General features: G+C 43.8%; 1 protein-coding gene across 6 annotated transcripts in view; it reads right to left on the bottom strand.

Moving 5' to 3' along the window:
• Positions 1-27502, bottom strand: part of KANSL3 (KAT8 regulatory NSL complex subunit 3) — a 42690-nt gene that overhangs the window by 13840 nt on the left and 1348 nt on the right. For 4 of the 6 annotated variants that reach the window (XM_060117146.1, XM_060117147.1, XM_060117150.1 and 1 more), the window contains exons 3-14: positions 23866-24036; positions 13434-13524; positions 13103-13288; positions 6236-6367; positions 5891-6007; positions 5564-5665; positions 5396-5467; positions 4137-4211; positions 3800-3957; positions 1312-1375; positions 678-878; positions 314-470 (exon numbers count right to left, since the gene is read on the bottom strand). In XM_060117146.1, coding sequence (XP_059973129.1) covers positions 314-470; positions 678-878; positions 1312-1375; positions 3800-3957; positions 4137-4211; positions 5396-5467; positions 5564-5665; positions 5891-6007; positions 6236-6367; positions 13103-13288; positions 13434-13524; positions 23866-24036 — 1526 coding nt within the window. Of the gene's footprint in view, positions 1-313; positions 471-677; positions 879-1311; positions 1376-3799; positions 3958-4136; positions 4212-5395; positions 5468-5563; positions 5666-5890; positions 6008-6235; positions 6368-13102; positions 13289-13433; positions 13525-20469; positions 20535-23865; positions 24037-26712; positions 27496-27502 lie in introns of those variants that run through there. The other 2 variants (XM_060117148.1, XM_060117149.1) reach the window with 2 other exon arrangements.

The raw sequence follows: 27502 nt of genomic DNA, 5'->3' as shown, positions 1-27502 counted from the left end.
ACTGCAGGAGAGGCTGGGCAGGGCCCGGAGTTGGTAAACAATTTGAGGCTAATATACATGTAGTCAGCTCATAAAGCCTAACTTCCCCAAACACCAAGCCAAAGCTATAATTAGTGGAACTATACAGTCACACTACTATCACCTTTTGTGGTATTTTACCCTTGAAAACAGCCCTCAGTATTTATTTCAACCTAATTTTGCCTGGACAGAAATGTCGGGAAAAAGCTGCAGATGCCAATACTTTCCAACTGCCACATGGCATCAACTGCAGAAGGCAGAACCCAAGAGAGGCCACCGGGCCAGGCAGCTATACCTTGAGCTTGTTTGTGGGTCAGCACAGCCTCTGTCCGCTGCACATGTCTCTTCAGCAGCTGAGTGCTTCCGATCTGACTGGACTTCTGGGCAGAGGCCACTGTGGTCACCTTGGTCTTGGGACTGGAGGTGGGGCTGCTGGACACACTGGAGAGATCCTGAGTAGATTAAGAAGGACAAGGGCCAAGCCAATGTCATCCAGATTGACTGTCAATCGTCAAGTCCCCCTGGAATTCCCTGGTCAGGAATTCCCCTCGTAGGAACTCACAGGCCCACCAAGGCCAACAGGCATCCCCAGGAAGCGAAGGAACCAACTCTTCAGTCCCCGTTCCCCAGCAAAAGCACTCCCTCCCTTTCCGCATTACCTCCGAGCCTGAGGGTGAGGCAGGTAGCTTGGCAGCTGGTGACGCAGGTCGACTGCCCCGCTCAGAGACCTCAAAGGCCAGGTCTCTGCGGGCCACGTCCCGGGGCTTCTTCTTCTTCTCAGCATCCTGATCCCGAGGCTCAGAGCCCACATGCCCCTCCGCGCGAGTGAGCACTCCAGTCAGGAAGTCCACAATCTCATCCTAGTGTAAAGAGGGGCCAAGGCCTCTGAGTCCTTGTCTGGAGAACAGGAACCACCCCGACAGTCCCGACTAAGATCGATTCACCTCAGCTTTGATGTCAGTGTGCCGGTCCCTCCTACCACACAAAGCCTGGCACAAACCCCAGCCTCAGCCAAGGACCGGCAGAAGCCTGCGCCCTGCACCCGTGAGGCAGTACTCTGGGGTGGTCACGCTTTACCACTCCTCCAATGAACGCTTCCTCCCCTAATGCTCTGCTCATGTCTTAGATTGTTACTCTCCTTTCCCCCTTTCCTTTGCTTATGATTTAGGACCAACAGAGGCCACAGTGGATACCCATCCTCCTTAGTCAACAGGCTGCTGCCAACAAGACCGAGCCTAAAAGGTTACAGAAAGGCAAGCCTAGCTGAGAAAACCACATAAAGCTACTGTGTACCTGAATACATCTGTCCACCATGCTCTGAGTCAACCCTTCCGATTTCTTCTTTGCTTTGCTTATTCTAAGAGACAAAAAAGAGGAAATGTTTACTTTCCAAACATTCCACAGCACCATTTCTCTTCTGTGTTGGTTATTCTCTAGACCCAAGAAGGAAGACTATGTTAGCCCTCAGGCAGGTCTGCAGCCTCTCTGAACCTCAGTTTCCACATCTGAAAAATGGGGAACCGTAACACCTCACTCATGGAGTTAATGGGGATGACACAAAACAACATTTGTAAAGAACCAAAGAATACATGGAAAGTACCCGGGATGGTATACTTCAGAAGTCCTATACCTATGGCTTCACAGGTATACTCTATCTGATTGCTAAGACCTCATCTCCACTCCAACAGAGACCCAAACCCTGAGATTACTGGGTGCTATTGAAAAGATTACTGGGTGCTACTGAAATGAGATTAGCAGGAGGGAAGGTAAGGTGGCCACAGGTTAGTTCTAAAGGGATGACAGAAACTGACCACAGTTTCTGCATTCTCCTCTTTGAAAGCCAGCCAGCCTTAAACCCCCTGGCTTCTGACTGGGGGTCTCAGCAGAGAGAGAAACAGGGCACCAAGTGACAGGATGAAGAACAACATTCTGAGCCTCCAAATTCTGTGACCTCAATTTACTGGTTGTAGGCCTCTGACCTTGTGTAACAATGCTCATTTTATGGATGAGGACAGAGTCCCAGAAGTTAAGTATTTTACCCAAGCTTCTTAGCAAGGGAGCCAAGACTAAATTGAGGTCTCCCAGTTCTCAGTCCAATGTTCTTGGCACCATGCAAATATGTCTCGTAAGTAGCCTCACAACGTAACTCTAAGGGTTATTTCCACTTCTCCTGCTCCCTCACCACGACTCAACACACACAGTCTATTCTCCTATAGATAAGAACGTCTGAATTAGTAAGAAAGATAATGTATTTACAAGCAAACATTGCCTTGAGCATCAAAGGATTAGATTCTAGGTCCACAAGAAGCTGTCAAATGACAAAGGCCAGGAGGACTTCTCCAAAGCATCTCTGGGTAAGAAACTGACAAGAGAGGTGGGAATAGGTACTCGCTTTAAGCTCTCTAGTTAAAGCACCCAAATGAAGTTAATATCTAAGACTGAGCATATAAAAAAGGAGACCAGTAAAGGATACAACCTCTTTTTCAGTACATTTCATAAAAACATAACTAAAGGCTCTACAGGGAGCCAGCCTTGTAAGAGAAGAATGGCCATCTCAATGACTAAAGATGTCCTCCTGAAATCCTCTCCAGAGCTTCCCTGGTGGCACGGTGGTTAAGAATCCACCTGCCAATGCAGAGGACATGGGTTTGAGCCCTGGTCCGGGAAGATTTTACATGCTGTGGAGCAACTAAGCCCGTGCGCCACAACTACTGAGCCTGTGTTCTAGAGCCTGCGAGCCACAACTACTGAGCCTGCACACCTAGAGCCCGTGCTCTGCAACAAGAGAAGCCACCAGAATAAGAAGCCCACACACCTCAACGAAGAGTGGCCCCTGCTCGCCACAACTAGAGAAAGCCCACGTGCAGCAACAAAGACCCAACGCAGCCAAAAATAAAATAAATTAAAAAATAAATTTAAAATCCTCTCTAAACTTTGGCTGTTTATACTCCAAGATATATAAAAGGATGCTTAACACAAATAAAGTCTATGTTCACATTCATCCTCAGTAAGGAATAAAACGTAAAGAAATGCCTACCCCAGTGAAAGCACAATGGCCAAGACTATAATTACAACACCTTTAAGTATTTTCTCCCCACAAAATGACTACTAACTACAAAGAGAAAAACAGTAACTTTACAATAGAGAAACCTGGCAGATGCTTCCTGGATCAAAGTTAACATCACCAGTAATAAGACACATCAACACCATGTAGCCCCTGAGGGGTGCACTGAGGGCACATCAGCTCCATAGCATTCCTGCCAAAAATGTGCACCCTCAACCTAATCATAAGATAATGTCAAAAACCTAAATTGAGGGACCGTCTACAAAACAGAAGTCTTCCAAAGTGTCGAGGTCATGAAAGACAAAGACAGACTAAGGAGCAGTACCGAATTAAAGGAGACTGAGGAGGCAGGCAACCAACAACAGTGTGTGATCTGGATTTGAGCCTGGACCAGAAAAGAACATTAGTGAGATAACTGATGAAATGTTAGTCTGTAGATTAGGTAACAGTATCATATCCATGTTAATTTCCTGACTTCAATAATTACACTTTGGTTATGTAAGGTGTTAACATTTGGGAAATCTGGGTGAACAGTATAGGGAATTTCTTGGTACTAATTTTGCAACTTTTTAGAAATCTGAATTAGTTTAAAAACTTTTTTTTTTTAAGTTTTTTAATGCCCTCTTTTCACTGAACCAGGTTAGCTATTATTACATCACCACCTGATAAGCATCTCTCCAACATGGCACTCTTGCAGCTCTGGGGGAACCTACCCACCTGAGATTATCATCAGCTCCCCCAACCACCACCAAGCTGTTCTCAGCCCGAATCTTCTCCCGGAAGTCCTCCATGGCTTCAGGGTGACACTGCAGGGAATTCTGACCAATGACAAAGAGGACTGGAGTCTTCATATCCAAGAGGGGATCATCCACATCCTAAAACAGATCCAGGTTTTACAGTCAGCCAGTGCATATTCACTGAGTACTTCCCCGGCAAGCGTGCTCAAGAGAGTCAGCTGGGCAACTGCAGTCACTGAACAGCAGCTTGGGCGAGGCATGCACTCCCGTACTCTCACCTGCCAGTGACCCAGAAATCAGCCACACCCTGCACTTACCCCTCTGGGGCCATCCACGGTAAGCAGAGGAAACCCAAGGCAGACAACTGCAGTGACGTATTCCATCACCGACACCTGGAAATAATGGCACGGTTTGTCTCAAGGTCAAATGACTTCACTGCAGCTACATCCTACCCAGAATCCTGGGGTGGTCCAGACCCACCAGCCAGTCCCACCTCCTCCCCCGCTGTCATGCATAACCCCTAGGTGTACATAACTAGGTTAGGACATAACCCCTAGGTGCACCAGCCAGGGTTGCAGCAGTAAGAGCAAAGAACACAAGATGTGCTGTTCTACCAGAAGCCACCACCTAGAGAACTGGGGCCCTCAGTGGACCCCAGAAGAGGGCTGAACCATAGGATGGGAAGTTTAATACTTCCAGCCTGGCAATTTGCGAGGCTAGAGTCCTCCCTTTTCCCTCCACTAATAACAAATGCCATCAGGAGAACACAAATGTTGCTCTTTTCCCTTAAGTGAAGAAAACCTCTCCCTTTTGAACTTGATAGCTCCCAGACACCCCAAATTTCTTAGAGCAGTCGCTGACAGGGTACTGCCATCCTTGGGACCAGGGAGCACCGGGAGATGGCCTTCTTCCTCTCACGCCCCTAGATGTCACTCACACTACATGAAGCAGCACAGACTTTGCTTACTTGATCCACTTGAGAATTGGGGCTTTGGACAGGTCGGAGGCACTTATACAAACTAATATACATGCAAGTGTATGTAAAATAATAAAGAAAAGGTTCTCTGATGCCTTGTAAAGGGAAAGAACAGGAACACAACATCAAATTACAGAGCTATGAAAATTTTTGCTGGCTAAAATTATTGTTTTGTTTTGTTTTGTTTAGGTGGGGAAATAGTACTTATGTCTAGGGGGAGAAAGAAAAAATTTTTTTCAGAGATACATGCTGAAATATATATATATAAACACAATGATACGAGATTTTCTTCAAAATAATTGGAGGAGACTGAAAGTAGGCAGAGGTAAGATGAAAAAAGCTTGGCCATGAGCTGATCACTGGCAAAGCTGGGTGAGGGGCCCAAGAGGTTTATTATACGAGTCTATCCTCCCTTTCAATTTCTGCTTAAAATTTTCCACAATAAAGTTAAAAAGTAAAGTTTGTAGGCAAAGCATCTAGCACAGTGCTCTGGAACATTAAAAAGCGCTCAACAGTCACTATCATCAAGCTGGGCAGCAGCAGTAGTAGCAGCAGCAGTCTACCTCAGGACAACCTCCAAATAAGATGGGGATTACTTACGTGACAGGCCACCAAGGCTCCTGTATTCCAGCCAATCAAGATAATGGGTTTGTGGGGGAAATGGCTGTGAATCTTTGTGGGAAGAGAAAGAAGACAGTGAGACTGGAGGCCACAGATTGGTGCAGAATGTTGGGTGTGCCACAGTGAACTGCAATAGGACGTTCTCACCTCCAGCACTTTGCTTCGCACGGCCCCAATCATGTGCTCCAGGCACTGCAGAACTCCTACGCCACTGCCATTGTTCAGCAGATGCGTGGCAACAGGGATGACCTAAAGGAAAGAGTGGCAGCCACGAGAGCAGAGCTAAGTTCCAAATCTCCTCTCAAGTCTGCTTAACCTACCTAAATCCCTTCAACCTCGGGTAAGCACCATGGGCATTCTAGACAAAAAGAGACCTGGGGGACGCTCCACATTTAAGTTCGTCCGTTTTGACCCCCTCTTCGTTTCTGTCTGCTCGATCCTCCACAGGAGGAGTTCCTCCTGCCCAGTACATACCTTGCCTAAGCAGGACAGCTGAGACTGCCAGAAGCGGTGGCGGCGCGAGGTGGGGAACACGGAGCTGGAGGGCCCGGAGGAGGCAATGAGAATGAGAGGAGAGCCGGGGAGTTTGCTCTAAGGAGAAAGACCCCACCAGAGAGCCAGTGAATGAGAGGTGCTCCTCCATGGAACCCCAATACCCTTCTTATCCCAACCAATGCTAATTTGCTCAGGAAACTACGTTAAGCACGACACCCAGCCAGTTATTAATGAAAGCAGTTAAACAAGCCATTATCCTCCTGCCAAAGTTCTAAGACTGGATTCTAAAAATAAGTTCACGGGCCACAGTTAAGTCCAACTTACTGGTTTGTTATGAGAGAGCACTCCCACAGCGGGGTCCCAGGGCCGCTTCAGGAGGAGGGACAAGGCCTCGGCTCCAGCGGCCCCGGTCTTCGTGTTGGACGACACGAGCATCCGGTCAATCAAGGTAGGGATCTAGAAGCAAGGGAGAGCAAAGATGCTTCCAGCATGAAGTAGGAGACCCCACCACCAGGATCAGGTGGGAGGACACAGCTCCACTATGAGCCAAGGAAAGATTTCAACTACAGCTCCCCAACTTTCCTCACGAGCAAAAGTACAAATAAGTGCATGGCTGAAAAATATGCCTCCCATCATATTAAAGATAAGTGGATACAGTCCTCTGGAAACCAATCTGGTGACACGCATCAAGAGACTTAAATTTATTCTTATCCCTTTCTTAACAACCTGCATCAGAAACACACACACACATACACACACACACACACGGGGGCTGGGGGGTAAGCAAAAGACAAATTCACTCTCAGTAATAGTCAAAAAGTGGACACAAAACAAAGGCATATACATGGAAGTGGTTAAGCAAATTAACTACATAATTAGATATTATGGATTAATTTTAAATATTTAAAACAATTTGTAATAACATAGGAAAATAATTTGCTAAAACGTTAAAGGTAAAACAGAAAATATAAAAATTATCTCTACTCAGAAAAAATACAAGAAAATATGCCAAAAGGTTAATAATGAACTTTATGGAGTTATGAATTTTTTTCCTTTTCAGACATCTGTATTTTCTAAATTTCCTCAGTGAACACCAGTTGATTTTTTATAAATTAAAAACAAAACAAAACTCTGCACTTACTTCTAGAATACTGCCTTCAAACTGTGGAGTGTTAAAAAAGTATGTTATTGTGCGCCAAATAATATATCCTACTATACTGTGTATACAGTTGCCTTGAACAACATGGGGTTGGGTGCCAAGCCCCCATTCAGTTGAAAAGCTGTGTATAACTTTACAGTTGGCCCTACGTTATCAGTGGTTCCACATTACACCATTACGATTCACCAAAAATGTGACCTCACAGAGGTGTAAATATAGGTTTCAGATATGCTGATGCTTACACTGAGAAGCATTATCTGTGTGAATCCCATACTACCCACAAGAGGTCAAAATGACCTAGGGGAAAGGAAAGATTTTTAACTGTTAGAGGTAGTTTTCAGAAAAATAAACTTTTTGAGAAACTGGAGAATAAAAACTACTACAGTGATGCAGGCTGTAAAAGTTCAGTCCGTAGCTAACATCGTACTCAACAGTGAAAACCTGAAAGCTTTTCCTCTAAGATCAGGAACAAGACGAGGATGCCCACTCGCACCACTTTTATTCAGCATAGTACTGGAAGTCCAAGCTAGAACCATTAGGCAAGAAAAAGAAAGGAAAGGCACCCAAATTAGAAAGAAGTAAAACTGTCACTATTTGCAGATGACATCATATCATATAGAGCAAACCCTAGACTCCACCAAAAACAACCATTAGAATAAACGAATTCAGTGAAGTTGCGGGATACAAAATCAATATACAAAAATCTGCTGCATTTCTATACACTAATAGAGAAGTTACAAAAACTTTCTCGTTTACAACGGCATCAAAAATAATAAAATACCTAGGATTAAATTTAACCAAGGAGGTAAAAGACCTGTACACTGAAATCTATAAGACATTAATGAAAGAAACTAAGACACAAATAAATGGAAAGATATTCTGTGCTCACAGACTAGAAAAAGTAATACTGTTAAAATGTCCATACCACCCAAAGCAATCTACTGTACAAATTCAATGCAATCCCTATCAAAATTCCAGTGGCTTTTTTCACAGAAATAGAACAAACAACCCTAAAATTTGTATGGAACCACAAAAGACCCTGAATAGCCAAAGCAATCTTGAGAACAAAGAACGAGGCTGGAAGCATCATGCTTCTTGATTTCAAACTATTTTACAAAGTTATAGTAATCAAAACAGCACGGCATCGGCATAAAAACAGAATCACAGATGAATGGAACAGAATAGAGAGCCTAGAAATAAACCCATGCGTATATGGTCAATTAATTTACAACAAAGGAGCCAAAAACTTACAGTGGGGAAAGGACGGTCTCTCCAATATATGGTGTTGGGAAAACTGGACAGCTACATGCAAAAGAATGAAACTGGACCACTATATTATATCATACACAAAAATTAACTGAGAAAGGATTAAAGACTTGAATGAAGATCTGAAACCATAAAACTCCTAGAAGAAAACATAGGCAGTAAGCTCTTTGACATTAGTCTTGGCAATGATTTTTTGGATCTGACACCAAAAGTAAAGGCAGCAAAAGCAAAAATAAACAAGTGGGACTACAAAACTAAAAACCTTCTGCATAGCAAAGGAAAACATCAACAAAATGAAAAAGCAACCTATTGAATGGGAGAAAATATTTGCAAATCATGTATCTGATAAGGGGTTAATATTCAAAACATATGAAGAACTCATGCAACTCAACATCAACAAAATAAACAATCTGATTAAAAAATGAGCAGATCTGAATAGGCATTTTTCCAAAGAAGATATACAGATGACCAACAGGTACACGAAAAGATGCTCAACATTATTAATCATAAGGGAACTACAAATCAAAACCAAAATGAGATATCATCTCACACCTGTTAGAATGGCTATTATCAAAAAGAGAAGCATTAACAAATTTTGGCAAGGATGTGAAGAAAAGGAAACCCCTGTGCACGTTGGTGAGAATGTAAATTGGTGCAGCTACTATGAAAAACAGTAAGGATGTTCCTCAAAAAATTAAAAATAGAACTATCATATGATCCAGCAATTCCACTTCTGTGTATTTATCTGAAGAAAACAACAATAACTCAAAAAGATATATGCACCCCCATGTTCACTGCAGCATTATGTACAATAGGCAAGATATGGAAACAACCTAAGTGTCCACTGATGGATGATGGATAAAGAAAATGTGGCATATATATATATGCCACGTTTTCTACACACACACACACACACACACACACACACACACACACACGAATATTATTCAGCCATAAAAAAGAAGGAAATCTTGGGCTTCTCTGGTGGCGCAGTGGTTGAGAGTCCGCCTGCCGATGCAGGGGACATGGGTTTGTGCCCTGGTCTGGGAAGATCCCACATGCCGCAGAGTGGCTGGGCCTGTGAGCCATGGCCGCTGAGCCTGCGCGTCCGGAGCCTGTGCTCCGCAATGGGAGAGGCCACAACAGTGAGAGGCCCGCGTACCGCAAAAAAAAAAAAAAAAAACATGGATGGACCCTGAGGGCACTGTGCTAAGTGAAGTTAAGTCAGACAGGGAAACATAAATACTGTATGATCTCACTTGTATGTGGAATCTAAAGAAAAACAAACAAAACAAAAAACCAAACTCATAGATACAAAGAACAGACTGGCGGTTGCCAGAGGGAGGGGGTGGAGGATAGTGAAATGGGTAAAAGGGATCAAAAAGTACAAAATAAATAAAGCCATGGAATGTAATGTACAGCATGGTGACTACAGTTAATAACACTGTATTCCAGATTTGAAAGTTGCTAAGAGAGTAGATCTTAAAAATTCTCATCGCAAGAAAAAAAAAATGTTTGTAACTATGTGTGGTGACATATGTTAAGTAGACTTACTGTGGTGATCATCTAGCAATACATACAAATATCAAATCATTATATTGTATACTTGAAACTAATATAATGCTATATGTCAATTATACTTCAATTAAAATAAAAAATGCAAAGATAGGACAAGAAGATAAGCTGTTCCAGGCAATGATAAGCAAGGACAGTGATCCTAATTTTGAAAGAGCAAGACTAAAGAGGTTTCTGTACAAGAAATGAGAGGAGGGACTTCCCTGGTGGCACAGTGCTTAAGAATCCGCCTGCTGATGCAGGGGACTCGGGATCGAGCCCTGGTCCGGGAAGATCCCATATACCGCGGAGCAACTAGGCCCATGCACCACAACTACTGAAGCCTGTATGCCTAGAGCCCGTGCTCCGCAATAAGAGAAGCCACTGCAATGAGAAGCCCGTGCACCGCAACGAAGAGTAGCTCCTGCTCGCTGCAACTAGAGAAAGCCCGCGCACAGCAATGAAGACCCAACGCAGCCAAAAATAAACAAATAAATAAATTTTTAAAAATAAAAGAAATGAGGGGAATATAACCATAAGACTTTCTCAGTTTAATTCAGGAAACAAATGTTTACGCAACGCCAACACTGCTGTTATAAGACATCAGCCTAGTGCTTACTGCAAAGGAATTTAATCTACAAGGGTTAATGAAGACAAGCACACAAACAACAAAAGAGGAGGGGCTGTAAGTGCCATAAAGAAAAATAAGCCTCACACTATGATTCAAACCATCTAACAGAGAAGAGGGAAGCGAGCAGGCAATTTTCATCTGAAGATGCAGCACGTGAAGTGAGATGCACTCTGAAGAATTCTAACAGAAGATGGGGAAAAGCTTTCTAATCAGAGACACCAGATATAAGCAAGAAAGAACAGGGCTTATTCTAGGCACAGATGGCCTGAAGTCGAGAATTTGAGCAAGGAAGTAGGAGGATGTAAGCCTAGTAACAAAGGCTAGGGCCCAAATGCAAAGGATCTTCACCCTAAACTGGCCATTTCTTGTAACTTACTTTGTCACTGTGAGCCACTCAACACCTTGAGGTAGAGGATCTGACTGGATTAGACTTTAAAAGCTTTTATCTGGCAGTAATAAGAGTACATCTCTCCAATGACAAAGCCTTGAAACTCACTTTCTGTAAGTAAGAATACTTAGAAATAATTAATCAATAACCAACTTCTCTGCTTGGAGCCAGGCACACCAAGCATCCCTGGTCTCTCCAGCACTGCGTCTCTCTCAGCAGACAATGAAGAGGCTAGGGTCTATACCTTCTCTGCTCCCCTTACAATAGGTCTGATGGTGAAAGTAGCTGGGCCAAGAGCACGATCCCATCCACCTGCATTTTCATCCAGCAGGAACATTAGAAGTTGTGGGAAACAACCTAAGTATTTGCTGTGAATCTGAGAGTCATGGGAAAATAAGAGCCTGAAGGGAGAGGAACCACTGAGAGCAGAGGCTCAAGCGGCCAGCGGCTCACAGTCTGGGACCCTGCTGACGGTGTGTCCTCTGCCACTCCAGCTAGCCCACACCGTGACCTAGAAGCAGGGCCGGCCAGCATGCACTGTGCACACCTGCGGAGTCCCGCCCGTGGTCCGTCATGCTCAGTAAACATGAACACCACTTACACCACTTCATTCACGTGGGAACATCCAGACAGTGACTTCAGTGGGGCAGCAGCGCACGCTTCTTCACGAGGGAAATGGCCTCCAAGGCATACTGGCCATGCAGTGTAAGGCAGAGCAGTGGGCTCTGGGCACTACTAATACTCATCCCTCAGGGGATATTCACCAATGACGTACTCTTCCCATAGGCAGAATGCTGTGGAGAACATTTAAAATGCCTGAAATACTCACAAGCCACTGTCGTCGGCCAGGGGCCTGTCTTGGCTCCACACCCACCCTGTGCCCATGCCTGCCCCCTATTCACCTCCTGGGCCAGGGTCTCCACTGCAGAGGAGCAGCACAGGGGGAAGTCTGGGACTATCTTTTCTTTTGTCTCTTTCTCCACTAGAAAATAAGCTCCATCAGAGTAGACAGCATTTCTGTCTTGCTCATCCCAGCACCTGGCACATTAGAGGCACAAGATAGTTGAATGTATGAATTAATGTCAAATTTCTGACCATGCATTTCATGAACGCATCTGGTCCTGAGTTTTGTTTTATTTCCACACTAAACCAGTCTTCTTTTGCTTTCAAACAAACTCAGCAACCTTCAAGTAACAAACAGGTAGGAAACAATAAGTCTGGAAATTGGGGGAATATGGCTGGGGAAAGCTGTTGGCCAGGTAAATTATAGCAATAAAACAGGCCAGCTTCCTGCAAAGGAGAAGAAAACCACTTAAAAAAAAAAAGTCAAGAACTGAATTAATCCAAGTTGCCTGAGGCCATGCTGTATTGGAGCAAAACACTCTAAAAACGATGGTACCACTTATAAATCATTAACAGTTACTGTAGGTTTCCTATGTGCCAAACTTTGTGGCAAGCATTCTATCTCGATTAATGAATTTTCACAAAAATCCTAGATAGGTATTAGGATCAGCCACTTTTTTAGAGATGAGGAAATTGAGACACTAATCCAAGATTACACAGCTAATCAGTAATCAGGATGAGATCAGCCAAGCAGTCTGCCTCCAGAACCTGTACTCCAATCACACCGAACACCGCCCAGTGCAATAACTGTAACCAAAATAAACTGCAATCATGAAGAAAAACAGTTTAACTTTGTGCAATACTGTCTAAGTAAGAAAGCAAGGAAAGTTAACGATACGCTTTATAAAGAGTGATTAAAGTGAAAGTGTTGCTACCGAAGGCTCATCATGATAAGTAGAGACCGAGGCATCACATCACGGCGCTCCCTGCTCCGGAACACCTCCCCGCGCGCACCCCCCCACTCTCAGCACCACGGGTCTGCTTCCTGCCCCCCTCTCAACACCCCTCCCTGGTAAACCCCTCATCTTCTCCATTCTCACCTCACCTCAAACCACAAGCTGCAGGGCTGCAGAGACTAAACATGTTCTCTGGTTTTCAGGAGGGCTAGAGACACTTACGCCAGGTGAAAACACGAAATGATACCATGTCTCCTGTTTTTGATAACAAACCAGTTAGCTTCAGTCATGCCCTCCAGGCTGACCAGGCGATGACCTCGCCCAACCCCACTTCCTGAACCCACAGCGGAGGCTGGCTACCCCAGGACAGGGCAGACGCCCATCACAGCCTCACCTTCCCTTTCAGTGTCTGCAAAGCATCCAGGTAGGCGGCCAGCATGGGCAGACTCAAGGTCTCCACCAGGGTGGTGTGCAGCCACTGGACCAGCTTGGTGTCCCAGCTCACACTCGCCAGAGCTTGCCGCACTCTCCTCGCACACTTGTCCACGGCAACACGGCGCAGCACTGGCTCGTTACAAGCCTGAGAGGTGTAAGTGGGGGGACAAAGTATGAGGGCCACCTCGTTAGCGACGTGGGGTGGGGGTGGGGGGAGCGGGGTGAGGTCAGCTAGCCCGTGAGGCCCGAACTAGGGGGAGCCCACGGTGGGCAGGCTTCTAGAGTCTTACCCCTTCGTTGGCCAAGCGGGCAAGCCGATCAGACTGCAGGGCTTTGAGGATCTTGTTGAATAGCTTGTTCTGGGCCATTGTCCAGCCAGTCCTATAAGAGAAACTCTGAGGAATTAAAAGTCAAACCCTGGGGATGCTCGCCATGCATGTACACTGTACAAAGAAGATATGTCATGTTTTTTGTTCCCACTATGAAACAGTATAACTCAAAGTAGCTTAGAACGAGGCTAAAGCACAACCCCCAGATTCTGGTCCCAATCCTGTCAATGAATCACCTCAACGTATACTTGTATTAACATACACACTACAAGTCAAAACCAGTCACAGAGTCTTTTTGGTGCTAGCAAAGGTAATTAATTACCTAGTGGCTAATATAATCCATTAGTAAACAGAAGCATGGCACCATTGCACAGACATATTTGAATTTCACAAGTTTACTATTTCACACAAAAAGGCAGACAGGATGAGAAAGCATTTTAATGTACTGAAACCTCAGACTAAGATAAGAGGCCTATTTAAATCAGCTTTAGGAACGAAAATACAACAAATGAAGTGGCTATTCTCCCACTCCTTAATAATCCACTCCTCACTAACCTTTCTCCCTTTTCCATTTTTTTCCCCTGTATATCACACAATTAACAAATTTACTTCTGAATGGTCTGTTCCATATAAGTTAACTCTGTATCATCCCTAGCAGACACACTTTCACCTTGCTTATGGAAGGCTTTATGGTTCCTCCTCCAGCTCAGCTGTCAACTCCCTGCAATTAGAAACCTGTCCTACTGCCCCTGTCCCCACCTAATGACACACAGCACAGCAGCGTGGCGCGGACTAGAGCCCCCTCCACCCCACTCCTGGCGATCTTAATTACTCTCATACTCCAACTCTGGCCAGTAATCTTCCTAAAGATACTAAGAGAAAGGTAACAGAAGATGCCCAACTGTTTACCAACTCTCCCTGCCATAAAAATAAACTGGTGATTAAATCTCCTTTAAAAAATTTTAGGTGGATGCCAGACCCAAATGAGAACCTGGAATGAGATCAAGGTAGCACTCCAAATCAGCAGGGATAAAGTAAATAGGGCGGTGACAACCACTAGCCAACTGGAAAGAGAAAATCTGGATTCCTACACAACACTCTTTACACCAAAATAAATTTCAAGTGGCATAGAAAGTTAAATAAAAATAAAATGAGGGCTTCCCTGGTGCCGCAGTGGTTGAGAGTCCGCCTGCCGATGCAGGGGACACGGGTTCGTGCCCCGGTCCAGGAAGATCCCACATGCCGCAGAGCGGCTGGGCCCGTAAGCCATGGCCGCTGGGCCTGCGCGTCTGGAGCCTGTGCTCCGCAATGGGAGAGGCCACAGCAGTGAGAGGCCCGCGTACTGCAAAAAAATAAAAATAAAAAATAAAAAATAAAAAAATAAAATAAAATGACCAAAGTACTAGGAAAAAACAGTAATTAAAAAAATCTATCTACCTATCTAATCTATATCTTAGAATGAGTAAAACTTTCTATGACCTAAAACCTAGAAGCCATAAAAAGAAAAAAGATAAATTTAACTACATAAAAATTTCAAGTTTCTGTAAAGGAAAAAATAAAGTATCATAAATGAAGTCAAAATACAATGAAAAAATAACTACCGTTTCATTAAAATAGAAAAAGCCTCTAGAAAACTATTAAGAAAAAGACAAAACACTCAAAACAAAAACGATGGGCAAAGAACATGAAAAGGCAGTTCATGAAAAGGCAGTCAACCCCCTTGGGCTTTCCCTGGTGGTCCAGTGGTTAAGAATCTGCCTTCCAGGGCTTCCCTGGTGGCGCAGTGGTTGAGAGTCCGCCTGCCAATGCAGGGGACGCGGGTTCGTGCCCTGGTCTGGGAGGATCCCACGTGCTGTAGAGCGGCTGGGCCCGTGAGCCATGGCCGCTGGGCCTGCGCGTCTGGAGCCTGTGCTCCGCAACGGGAGAGACCACAACAGTGAGAGGCCCATGTACTGCAAAAAAAAAAAAAAAAAAAAAAAAAAAAAAAAAAAAAAGAATCTGCCTTCCAATGCAGGGGATGTGGGTTCGATCCCTGGTCAGGGAAATAAGATCCCACATGCCATGGGGCAACTAAGCCTGTGCTCTAGAGCCTGTGCGCCACCAACTACAGAACCCACACGCTGCAACTACTGAGCCCACACGCTCTAGAGCCTGTGTGCCACAACTAGAGAGAAGCCCACACACCACAACGAAGAACCTGGTGCTGCAACTAAGACCCGATGCCAAATAAATAAATATTAATAAATATTAATAAATAAATGTAGGGACTTCCCTGGTGGTGCAGTGGTTAAGAATCCGCCTGCCAATGCAGGGGACACGGGTTTGAGCCCTGGTCTGGGAAGATCCCATGTGCCACGGGGCAACTAGGCCCGTACACCACAACTACTGAAGCCCGCGCACCTAGAGCCCGTGCTCCGCAACAAAGAAAAGCCACCGCAATGAGAAGCCCAGGCACCACACCGAAGAGCAGTCCCCGCTTGCCGCAACTAGAGAAAGCCCACGCGTAGCAGCGAAGACCCAGTGCAGCCAAAAATAAAATAAATTAATTTAAAAAAAAATGCAGTCATAAGAAGTTCAGCAGTACTCTGTTGTGAGGGTGGAAGAAAATAGATCCCCCCAAACTTTGTGGATGGAAATATAAATTAGTACCACCTTTTGGAAAACCAATTTTGGAAAAAGATCAATCAAAAACCTAAATCAGATCATGTCACTCGGCTCAAACCCTTCAATGGCCCCATCTCAATCAGCTGAAAGCCCAAGTCCTTGCAATGGGCTGTCTGGCCCGCGCCCCCTGCCTCTCCAACCTCATCCTCCATGACTGTCCCCAGCTTACTGTGCTTCCCCACACTGCCCCCTCCCCTTACTTCCCCCATGCACATCCTGCATGCTCCCACAGCACAGACTGGGCCCTAACCGTCCATTCCCCTTATCTGAAACAAAGGCTCCCTCTCCAATCTCCAGGTCCTTGTTCAAATGTCACCTACTGAGGCTTTCCCTGACGCACCTGTACTTAAAACTGCCGACACCTCACTCCCACCCTGGGATTCCCTATCCCCCCTTCCAGCCATACCACCACCTCACATTGTATCCATTTTATTTATTTGCTTGGTTTGTCTTCCTCTGCTAGAATGTAAAGGCCAAGATGGCAGAGATTTTTGTCCATTTTAAGGGTTATATCCCCAGCATATAAAGCAGTGTCTGACACAGAGTAGGGACTTGAACATCTGCTGAATAAAGAAACGGATGAATTGTACACATACTACGTTCTAAATCCTGTAAATAGTGGAGTACAAATTCAAACCCTCTCACTCCCTACCACAGAAGCACCTGGGTCCTGAGCAGCAGAGGAACACGGATACACCACGTGGGCCAACTGTAAATCGAGCCCTTCACTATACAGGGTGCCTGAACCACAAGGAAGTTGCTTCCAACAACTTCAGCAATCTCCATTTCTCTTACTTTATAACAGACTAGCGTCTTTCCCATCATAACCCACCAACCAGACACCCTCTTTTCTACAGGTCATCTCTCTAACACTAACAACATGGCCCAGTAAACATGCAGGTGGAAGGCAAATTACCCTTTGTTATGCACATTGCACAGTTATCCCACTATCCTTTCCTTCTGTAAAATAAAACCTCCACCTACCACATCTCCAGTTTGACAACTTACCAGTTACACAGTCCAGGAGAACACTAGCTATGAGCCAGGAGCTGGCTGTGTGCCCTCAGTCTCCTTGACTGTAAAAGAGATGGACTAGATGATCTTTACGGTTCCTTCTAACTATGAAAAGCTCAGGTAGCTATGACTACTGATGGGAGCAAAGGTCCCATGAGAGCAGCTGAAGTCCGTGATCACAGAGTTCTTCCGGAGAACCCTCTACCTGCAGTAGCTCTTGTTGCCAGAGCTAAATCCACCTTAACCTCCGAAGCCTCTCATCCTTTTATGACCCCTTGTGGCATACTAGAAGCAGCCACAGGTTTCTTGGAATTGTCCTTTTTCTTATTTTCCCATAGCTCTCTTGGCTTAATTTCTGCTACTTCATTAGGATCTAGTCAGTTTTTGTTGTGGCTTGATATTCAGAGAGATTCTGGATTTGGGAGATGGGGGAGCAGAAGCTTTTACTCAAAGTTGGGACTCGGGATACTTTGGGGCCAGGAAGGTTTGTGGGAACCAGCATCTTCCAGCCCACTGGTTCATCATCTCATTTTCCTTCACAACATTATTTAAATGTCCAACACACTAACATGAGTAGCATCTCTCATATGTATAGTGATTCTTGGATGGGCTTGGGGATTTGGTGGTGGTGGGAGGAGACAGAGGATGTCCACAAGTGGTTATAAAAAGCTCTCTGGAGATACATGGATATTTCCGTTTTAATAAACTTCTTTGCTTTTAATGGCTGGTTCTACCCTACTGGGGGGCATTTAGGTTGCGTCCCTTTTATTGCTATTATAAACTGTCACAGTGACCGTCCCTCCTCTCCCCAGTACACTCAGACACACATCTATTCCATCTCTATCTTTACATGGTTGTGCAAGTATCTCTGAAAGATAAATCTCTTGAAGTGGAAATGAAAGATCAGTGTTAAAATTTTAGAATTTCAGTTCTGTGAAAATAATACGTATAAAGAAGCTGCGACATCTTGAAAGCAGTATTATACTGCAGCCTTACCCCCAGCAACAATGCTCAGTGATAATCAAACAGGTTAAACAGTGAATACAATGTCTTCATGTTCAACAATCTCTTGACCTTTCTCAAAGCCTATTGATCACGTTGCAAACCTTAATCCCAAGGAGAGAGAATGAGGCGTAATTTTTATTTATGAGGTACCGACAGTGTTTCCAAAATTATCCTGTTCTTTATTATACAACAGGATGTCTTCTCTATTTGTTTTTCTTACTCTACATTTATTCTGAAACCCGAAATGACAGGAGCAAGGAAAATGATGTGAACAAAATCATTCACATCCTGGGAGGGGGACTACAAGCTATTTAGAAATTACTACCATACACCAATGACAGCTGAAATTAAATTGAAAAACCACAATGTTGAGAGTCTAAAATCCCTAGAAAAAGTTCTTAGGATTGTTGCTGGATATATAACAAAGTGATTCCAAGAACTGAAACATGTTCTCTATATTTTGCCAGTTTCGTGGGAGGCTGGAAAATTAAGTGGGCAGAAAAAAAAGATCTAACCCAAGATTAAGAGCACACAAAGGATATAATTAAGGAAAAATTTAAAAACAGGAGACAGAATTTTAAATACAAGTCTAAACAGTCAAATAGCTGATGGGAACTGTGGTGAGTCAACACGCTCCCCCCACCTAAACCTATTCAAATTTCACGAGTGCAAAAATGCCTTCTCTCCATTGCTTAGATGAGATCAGACACTAATGTTCTCCACGCTCCCACTGAACCCGAATGACATTCTGACTTCTGGCTCCTCTTATCCAAAGCAGCCAAAAAGTCACATCAGTCCCAGAACCTGATATTTTCAAAGGTCATTCTTTCTCTGATACTAATTCAATATTAAAATGTCTAAAGGATTTTTTTTAAACCAGAAGGCAAGCAGAGAGAGAGAAAGAACATCAGAGAGAAGAAAGAGGTCACACTTACTTTTTCAGATTATAAAATTCTTTGCTTAAACACCAGGAGAAAGGAAGAGAGGAATGCCAGGGACAGAGAGAGGGAGGGAGAGAGGAAGGGAGAGGGAGGGAAAATAAACAACTCAAAGATCTTGAACTCAAAATTTCAAACATCCATCTGAGATTAACATATAGATACATACAATATTGAGAGATATAATTAGAGCAAATTTAGAAAAGAAGAATTTTTTTCAATTGAATTCAGAAGTTCTGATTTCTAAGATAAGACAACCTGCTTTAGGACACTAGATTCTTTTACTGAAATGTTGACAACGTCCTAAAATCCATTTGAGAGCAATGCCCCGAAGTATCATATGTCAGGAGTATTCTGTTAAATGTCTTTGAAAAGCTGTTCATCTAATTAAACTTGGCACTTGACAAACATCTGGGGGAAAAAGCTGGTCCAACTTCTTGGGGACAACATTACTACACCATCAAATGCATAACATTTTCAAAGGTTCTCCAGGTCACACGATTTTGGCATGCAGACACAAGAATGCAATCTAGACCAGTGGTCGGCAAACTTCTTCTGTAACGGACTGGATAGTAAATATTTTAGAGTTTGTGTGCCATATGGTTTCCATCACAGCTATGCAACTCCGCAGCTGTAGTGCAAAAGCAGCTACAGACAATACCTAAATGAGTGGGCATGACTGTGTTCCAATAAAACTGTATTTATGGACACTGAAATTTGAATTTCTTGTGTCTTAAAAAAATTTTTTTTCAACCGCTTAAAAATGTAAAAACCATTCTTAGCTCATGGGCCATACAGAAATAAGCAGTGGGCCGGATTTGGCGCATAGGCCATAGTTTGCCAACCCCTGATCTAGACAATTAAATCAAGAAGAGAGGGATATTAAACTGTTTCATGAAATATCAGGCATTAACAGAGAAACTCAGAGTCAGTTCGGGCTGGGTAGGGGGCCTTCATTTTCTAAACATAGAAAGTTATCTGAAGGCAGTTGCTACTAAAATAATTCAAGAGGGTGAAATAGGGCACTAAAAAAGAAAATTAAGTTTCTGAATCCACTGATAAGAGAGGTCAGTAATCTCTCTGAGGAAAAACAGATTTCTAGGGAGCTGTCCTATATAGTCCATGAGTTCTTGATGTGGGAAACTGTAATTTTACATGATTTTATACAGGAAGAAAAGAAGCAGCAATTTAACAATCAAATCAAGGGAAAGAATGGCAACAAGATGATTATAATCAAGCAGAGAGAACTAACTGCAACCTCCAAACAGGCTACAGATCCAGAACCTGGGGACAGGGTCATAAAGTGGTGACCTCTGAAATTGAAGCCAGTAAGTACCATCAAATAACGAAATTAGCTGTGTGCAAAAGTAACCTACCTGAAGAGATGGTTTGTAAGCCTGTTGCTAATGGGAGAAGGACGCCTCCAAAATCTCATCAGACACTAAAAGACAAATAATCTGAGATAAACTGAGCGCTAATTATCATATCAATCTGTGGCAATGTCATAACACAGGGATGGAGGTCCACATGGAGAAAGACAAGCCAAAGATTAGAATCTGTCAGTGTTTCTCTGCAGGACTGGGCAGGTGGAGGTGTGCCCTGGCCTAACTCTGTGGGCCCGTCTTGCTTTGAGCAAAGATGGGTGCATCCAGCTACCTTGTTGAAGGAGGGCGCCTCCTGTGCAGACTGTCCACTCGCCATCCACTGCGGGACCAGAAGAGCTTCCCAGATTCTCCTACTGAGAATCAATGCTCTGGGCCAGGCCACTCTAGTGTCCCATCTGCCTTGCAGTTGTATCTCTCCTTATAAATTAAGAAACTGGTATTCACATGTATTATTAAGTCTCTGATGACTTTGGTAAACATGAAGAGTCCCCCAAAACCTTTTGATCATGACCATGGGCGAACTGATCGAAAAATTCATGCAATTCTCCCATGAAGTTTCTGAAACTGCAAACTGAGGACAAGGCAACCAACACCATAAAGGACACGTAAGTGTGAGGCCACCTTGTTCAGCCACAACTAACTGGTCTCTCTTTTTACTACCCTTAAAGAGAAGGTATAGTAGTTGAGAACACTGGGCTCCAGAGTCAGACTGCTCGCTTTAAACAAATCCCTGCTCCACAACTTCCTAAGGTTTCTTCAACTCCCTGAGCTCGGTTTCTTCATTTGTAAAATAGAGATGAAGAAGGGATATGCCTAGGAGAGTTGTGAGATTTAAAAGAGATAATGCATATGAAGCGCTTGGCACAATGCCTGGCACCTAGAAAGCACTCAACAATTGGTAGTTCTTTTTTGTTACTACCATTGTCAGTATTTTTAGTATTATTAACTGTAACAGTGGTGATAAACTACTTTGCTGAATTCATTGACTCTGGTAATACTCTAGTAGCTGATCTTCATTCACAGCAGTTTTCCTCTTTATCTGAAGTTCTAGAGAGCATTTCCCCTTCTTAGGGCACAATGTTAATTCCAATTCAAGACCCCGAACAACTTCTTCAAAAGCTCTTCAGCCAAGGTGCAGAACTGCTCCTCCTTCAACAGCTACGATCCTGATCACATAAGCACACCAGCTCAGTCTCATTCCCTGCTTCCAGCCAAACTCATAAACCATGCCAATCAGCCTCAAACCTTCCTACTCTTCCTCCTACCAAGTTACTTCTTTTTCTTCCATTATTATAAAGTAAGAGCTCTCCAACATTATGGCAAGTTTACCACTTACCAACCCCTGATATAAAGATCTTAACATTCCCTTAGTAGGTAAATACATATAGAGAGAGCCATGAGGGAAATGCAAATTAAAACCACAATGAGATGTCACTTCATACCCACTAGAATGGTCATAATAAGAAAAAGACAGGGCTTCCCTGGTGGCGCAGTGGTTGAGAGTCCGCCTGCTGATGCAGGGGACACGGGTTCGTGCCCGGGTCCGGGAAGATCCCCCGTGCCGCGGAGCGGCTGGGCCCGTGAGCCATGGCCGCTGAGCCTGTGCTCCACAACGGGAGAGGCCACAACAGTGAGAGGCCCGCGTACCGCAAAAAAAAAAAAAAAGAAAGAAAGAAAAAAAAGAAAAAGATTAAAAACAAGTGTTGCCAAAGATGTGAAGAAACTGGAACTCTCATACACCGCTGGTGGGAGTGTAAACTGATGTAGCCCTTTTGGAGAACAATCTGAAAATTCCTTACAAGTTAGACAGAGTAATCATATGATCCAGTAATTCCACGCCTGGGTATATATGCAAGAGAAATGAAAATGTATGTCCACACAAAAACAAGTATATGGGGACTTCCCTGGTGGGCCAGTGGTTAAGAATCCATCTGTCAATGCAGGGGACACAGCTTCGAGCCCTGGTCCAGGAAGATCCCACATGCTGCGGAGCAACTAAGCTGGTGCACCACAACTACTGAGCCTGAGCTCTAGAGCCCTCGAGCCACAACTACTGAGCCCGCATGCCAAAACTACTGAAGCCCATTTGCCTAGAGCCCGTGCTCCGCAACAAGAGAAGCCAGCACAATGAGAAGCCCACGCACTGCAACGAAGAGTAGCCCCCGCTCACCACAACTAGAGAAAGCCCGCAGCAGCAATGAAGACCCAACGCAGCCAAAAATAAATAAATAAAAATAAATAATTTTATTAAAAAAAAACAAGTATATGAATATTCATAGTGACATTATTCCTAATAGCCAAAAAGTGTTAACAACCCAAATATCCATCAACAGATGAATGGATAAATGTGGTACATCCATACCACAGAATATCATTCGGCATTAAAAGGGAATGAAATATTGACACATGCCATCAACATGGATGAATCCTGAAAACGTTATGCTAAGTGAAAGAATCCAGTCACAAAAGACCACATTCTGTATGATTCCATCTATATAAAATGTTCAGAAAAGGCAAATTTCGAGAGACAGAAAGTAGACTGGTGGTTGCTAGGTGCTGGAGGGGTTGGGAGGAAATGGGAAGTGACTGCTAATGGGTATGGAGTGTCTTTTGGGGTTAAGGAAAATGTTCATTAAATTGAGTGTGGTGATGAATATACTAAAAACCACTGATTGTACACATTAAATAGGTAAATTGTATGGTACGTAAATTTTATCTTAATAAAGTTTTATGAAATAAATGTCTGCCAAATGAACAACAAAATGACCTAAAGAGGAGTGTTGAGTCCCCACGGTGAGTAGGCTGTAAGAGAATAAAACTAGGCAGCAAACTCATGAAAATGGGGTGAAGTGTTCCCCCCAAACCACAGACTACAAATCTATTTTTTAAAGCCACTCAAATCAAACATCTTTTAGCTTTTCGTACGACTCCAGAACATTTTCACTACCCTAATTACAGACAATGTAAATACAGTGTCATACAAATGGACATTTATTTAACAGGGTTTTTCTTCTAGCAGTCTGGGTAACTCAGACATACACGTATGTTAGTACATAACATGTACTATATACGCTAGAGAGCAAGTCATACCTACCAAATTTAACTCATTTATTTATTCAATCAACATTTACTATATGCCTACTATGTGCCAGGCAATGTCCTAGGTGTCAGGGATGGAAAGATGGCTGAGACACAAACTCTCCTCCCAAGAAGCTCAGTGCACAGTGAGCTGAGAGTTATCATGCAGAGACAGGAGAACATTCTGACTCATGTGGCTACAGATGAAATAAGCTCCTAATAAATATGCTTCAGTGAAAATGATACAAAACATTTACAGAGCGGTGACTATTAACCCTGGAATGCCCAGTCCTCTTAGAAGCAGCCTACCTGTTGACATGCTCCTCCCAGTCCTCTGGAGGGGGAGGTGCATCCGCATCAGTCCTGGCGAAGATGACATGCCGTTCACACTCATTCATCACGCTGCGTGCCTTCTGATTGTCATAAAGTGGCACAGGGGTTGATGTGACTGTCTCCACATCTATTGGGACGTCTGACTCGCTGTAAAGAAGTGAGGAAATAGGACCAGCCACACGTACTTCACACAACACAGGTATTTAACGATCATCTGGTTGCCAAAAATGTCTCTTTAATATAATCACCTTTTATTTATTTATTTGTTTTGGCTGCGCCATGCGACATCTTAGTTCCCCGAACAGGGATCGAATCCGTGCCTTCTGCATTGGAAGCGGGGACACTTAACAACTGGACCGCCAGGGAGGTCCCTAATCAGCTTTAAAGTATGCATAAGCATATTATATCCACAAGAAAATTATGATCCAAAGTCATCTTTCCCACACTTGTCTAGATCTCTGCCCTCTGACATGCTGGTATGTGCTGGGGGAACACAAAGTTGTTTTAAAATGAACCTATGCAAAAATGACAGAAAGCTATTTTTTAAAAAGGACAAATATATTCCCTAAGCATATAGTTGATTGCCTAAACGTGTTTTCCAGTACAGTAGCTATAAGCCACGTGGAACTATTTAAATTAATAAAAATTAGAGGGAATTCCCTGGTGGTCCAGCAGTTAGGACTCTGCGCTTTCACTGCCGAGGGCCTGGGTTCAGTTTCTGGTTGGGGAACTAAGATCCTGAAGCTGTGCAGCGTGGCCTAAATAAATAAATAAATAAATAAACAAACAAACAAACAGAATTAAAAATTCAGTTCCTCAGTCACACAAGCCACATTTCAAGTGCTCAACAGACATATCTGCCTAAGGCTACCATGTTGGACAGAACAGACATAGAACATTCCTATCACTACAGAGTTCTGTTGGGCGGTGTTGGTCTAGAGTTTTAAATAAATTCATACAAACTTGCCCTTTCCTTAGCAAGTCAACTGGTAGTTAATGATATGCTATAAAAGCCTATGATTGTCGGGGCCTCCCTGGTGGCGCAGTGGTTGAGAGTCCGCCTGCCGATGCAGGGGATACGGGTTCGTGTCCCGGTCTGGGAGGATCCCACATGCCGCGGAGCGGCTGGGCCCGTGAGCCATGGCCGCTGGGCCTGCGCATCCGGAGCCTGTGCTCCGCAACGGGAGAGGCCACAACAGTGAGAGGCCCGCATACCGCAAAAAGAAAAAAAAAAAAAAAAGCCTATGATTGTCTAAGACAGATGACCTGGAATGCAGACGCCTTAGCTTACTCACTCTGTAAGGAGCCTACAACAGAAACAAACACAAGTGGATACCTGAAGGATCTTTCATATTTTAAAATGTTAAAGAAATCCTAGTGCCATGAGGGTCCTTCACTGCACCAACTTTGTCACCCAAAATACGGTATCAATCAAACTGGTCTACTGGCCATCTACCTAACATCACTTTAACTTTCTGACCTCAATGATGTTATTGTATCCATTCCCAATGGCTGGAATAATTTACATCATTACGAAATGAAGTGAAATAATGTGCAGCTAGATTTGGTGGTGGGTGAAAGAGCTGATTATCTTCTGTGGACCAGACATTGGACAAGATACTTAGACTTGTATTCCTAAAATAGAACTCCTGATTTCACTATTCCAGCCATATCTTCCCCAAGCCTTCCCCAACTCATGGCACCACCCAGCTGCTCAAGCCAGAAATCTGAGTCATCCTAATTTTGCCTTTCCCCTTAACCCTGGCCACTCTTTCCAATTCACTACAGCAGGGCATGTTGGATCGACCTACAAAATACACCTCAAGGCCAACCGTTTTTCTCCACCTGTACTACTCCTGCTCCATCAGGCTCATGATCTCTGGCCCCAACCACTGCAGTGGTCTCCTAACAGGGCTTCTCTATTCCACTCCTGCACTATAATCTATTCAACAAAAATTCAGAGTGATCTTTTCAAATAAAAATCCAATCTCTAGCTTAAAATCCTTCAATGACTTCTTACCAACTCTTAGAATCAAATTCCTACATGAGGTAGCCTCTGCCAACTTCTCCCTTAGCTCCCACTTACACCCCCATTGCAACCACACTGGAGACCCAATGGCCTAAAAAGAGTTCCTAAAACATGCCAAACTCCCACTTTCAGGGCCAATATATGGAGTCAGTCTATAAAAGGAAATAATTTTCTGAGTACTAAAATGACCAAATCCACAAAATCTCACTTTAAGAAAATATCATGAGATATGAACACAGGAGTCTCAATATCAAGAAGCTATTACATAACTAAGAGAAAGACCTCAAATTCTATTTAGAAGAGCTCTTCAGTTATGCCCTAGGCCAGAAGCATCAGGATTATGCTGGATTATTCCCTAAAGTCACAGATCCCATGCCCTGTACATTCAAAGTAGGCCAACAAAATGCTGCCCTCACTGGGAAAAGAAATAAATACCACTATTCTACACGTGTTGAACACACACGTTATGGTACTTCTAGCTCATTAAGGCTCACTGGGGGATCTAAAAAAGCAAAACACGAGATCTCTATTCTCCAACAAACCTAAAACCTGTGCCAGAGGAAGATTAAACATCAGGTCAGATTAAAACAAACAAACAAAAAAACCTCTCCCCAGTAAAAGTTTATAAAATTATTAAGGGGATGATTTAAGCATCAAAATAGAATATATCAACAAATCTTGAAACACCAGTAATCAGAACACCTTAAAGCTCAAAAGAACTGCTAAATGAGTTTATTTAGGCCAGATGTAATTGTATCACGTATTACATGGCAAGTTTATTAAAAAGTCCTTACCCTATAATGTAGGCGGGCTGAATATGTAACCATACCTAGGAAGGGTTAAGATCAACCCATGGTGACAGTTCTGTAACAAGCTAAGAGAGAAAGCAAGGTCTTGGGCATATGCTCCTCAACTTTCCAGGTGAAGCCAGGAAAAGCAAACCGAATTACCATAAAAAGGTTATTGCTGCCAGTGTTGGAGCCAGGCCACTGGACTAAAGAAATGAGTCTAATCCTAGGTGGCAATTTTTAAAAGTCAACTCTTCAGGGCTTCCCTGGTGGCGCAGTAGTTGAGAGTCCACCTGCCGATGCAGGGGACACGGGTTCGTGCTCTGGTCCGGGAAGATCCCACATGCCGCGGAGTGGCTGGGCCCATGAGCCGTGGCCGCTGGGCCTGCACGTCCGGAGCCTGTGCTCCGCAACGGGAGAGGCCACGGCAGTGAGAGGCCCGTGTACCGCAAAAAAAAAAAAAAAAAAAAAAAAAGTCAACTCTTCAGTCTTTTTCTTCACAGTTGAAACAATCCTCTTCAATTCCTCTTGCCAGACAAGTCCTGTTAGCTAAGTGCAACAGGTTGTTTGCTTTCCTTTGAACATCTTGCTTTCCTAACTCATTTGATGTGTTGAATGCAGATGTCCACACATAGGCCTGATAACCTCACGATGTTTAACAGTGATGCCTGAATTAAACATCCAAGCCCCACCCCCCTTTACAATCTCCCACAGTAAAATCCGCTCTAATCTCCAACCATCTGATCACTGCCCAGTTAGGGCAACGGCCGCCCTTAGGAGAGAAGCCCAAACTCAC

The sequence above is a fragment of the Mesoplodon densirostris genome, chromosome 14 (genome assembly GCF_025265405.1).
Source record: "Mesoplodon densirostris isolate mMesDen1 chromosome 14, mMesDen1 primary haplotype, whole genome shotgun sequence".
Classification (NCBI taxonomy): Eukaryota; Metazoa; Chordata; class Mammalia; order Artiodactyla; family Ziphiidae; genus Mesoplodon; species Mesoplodon densirostris.
This window is presented reverse-complemented; position numbering and strand designations above follow the sequence as displayed.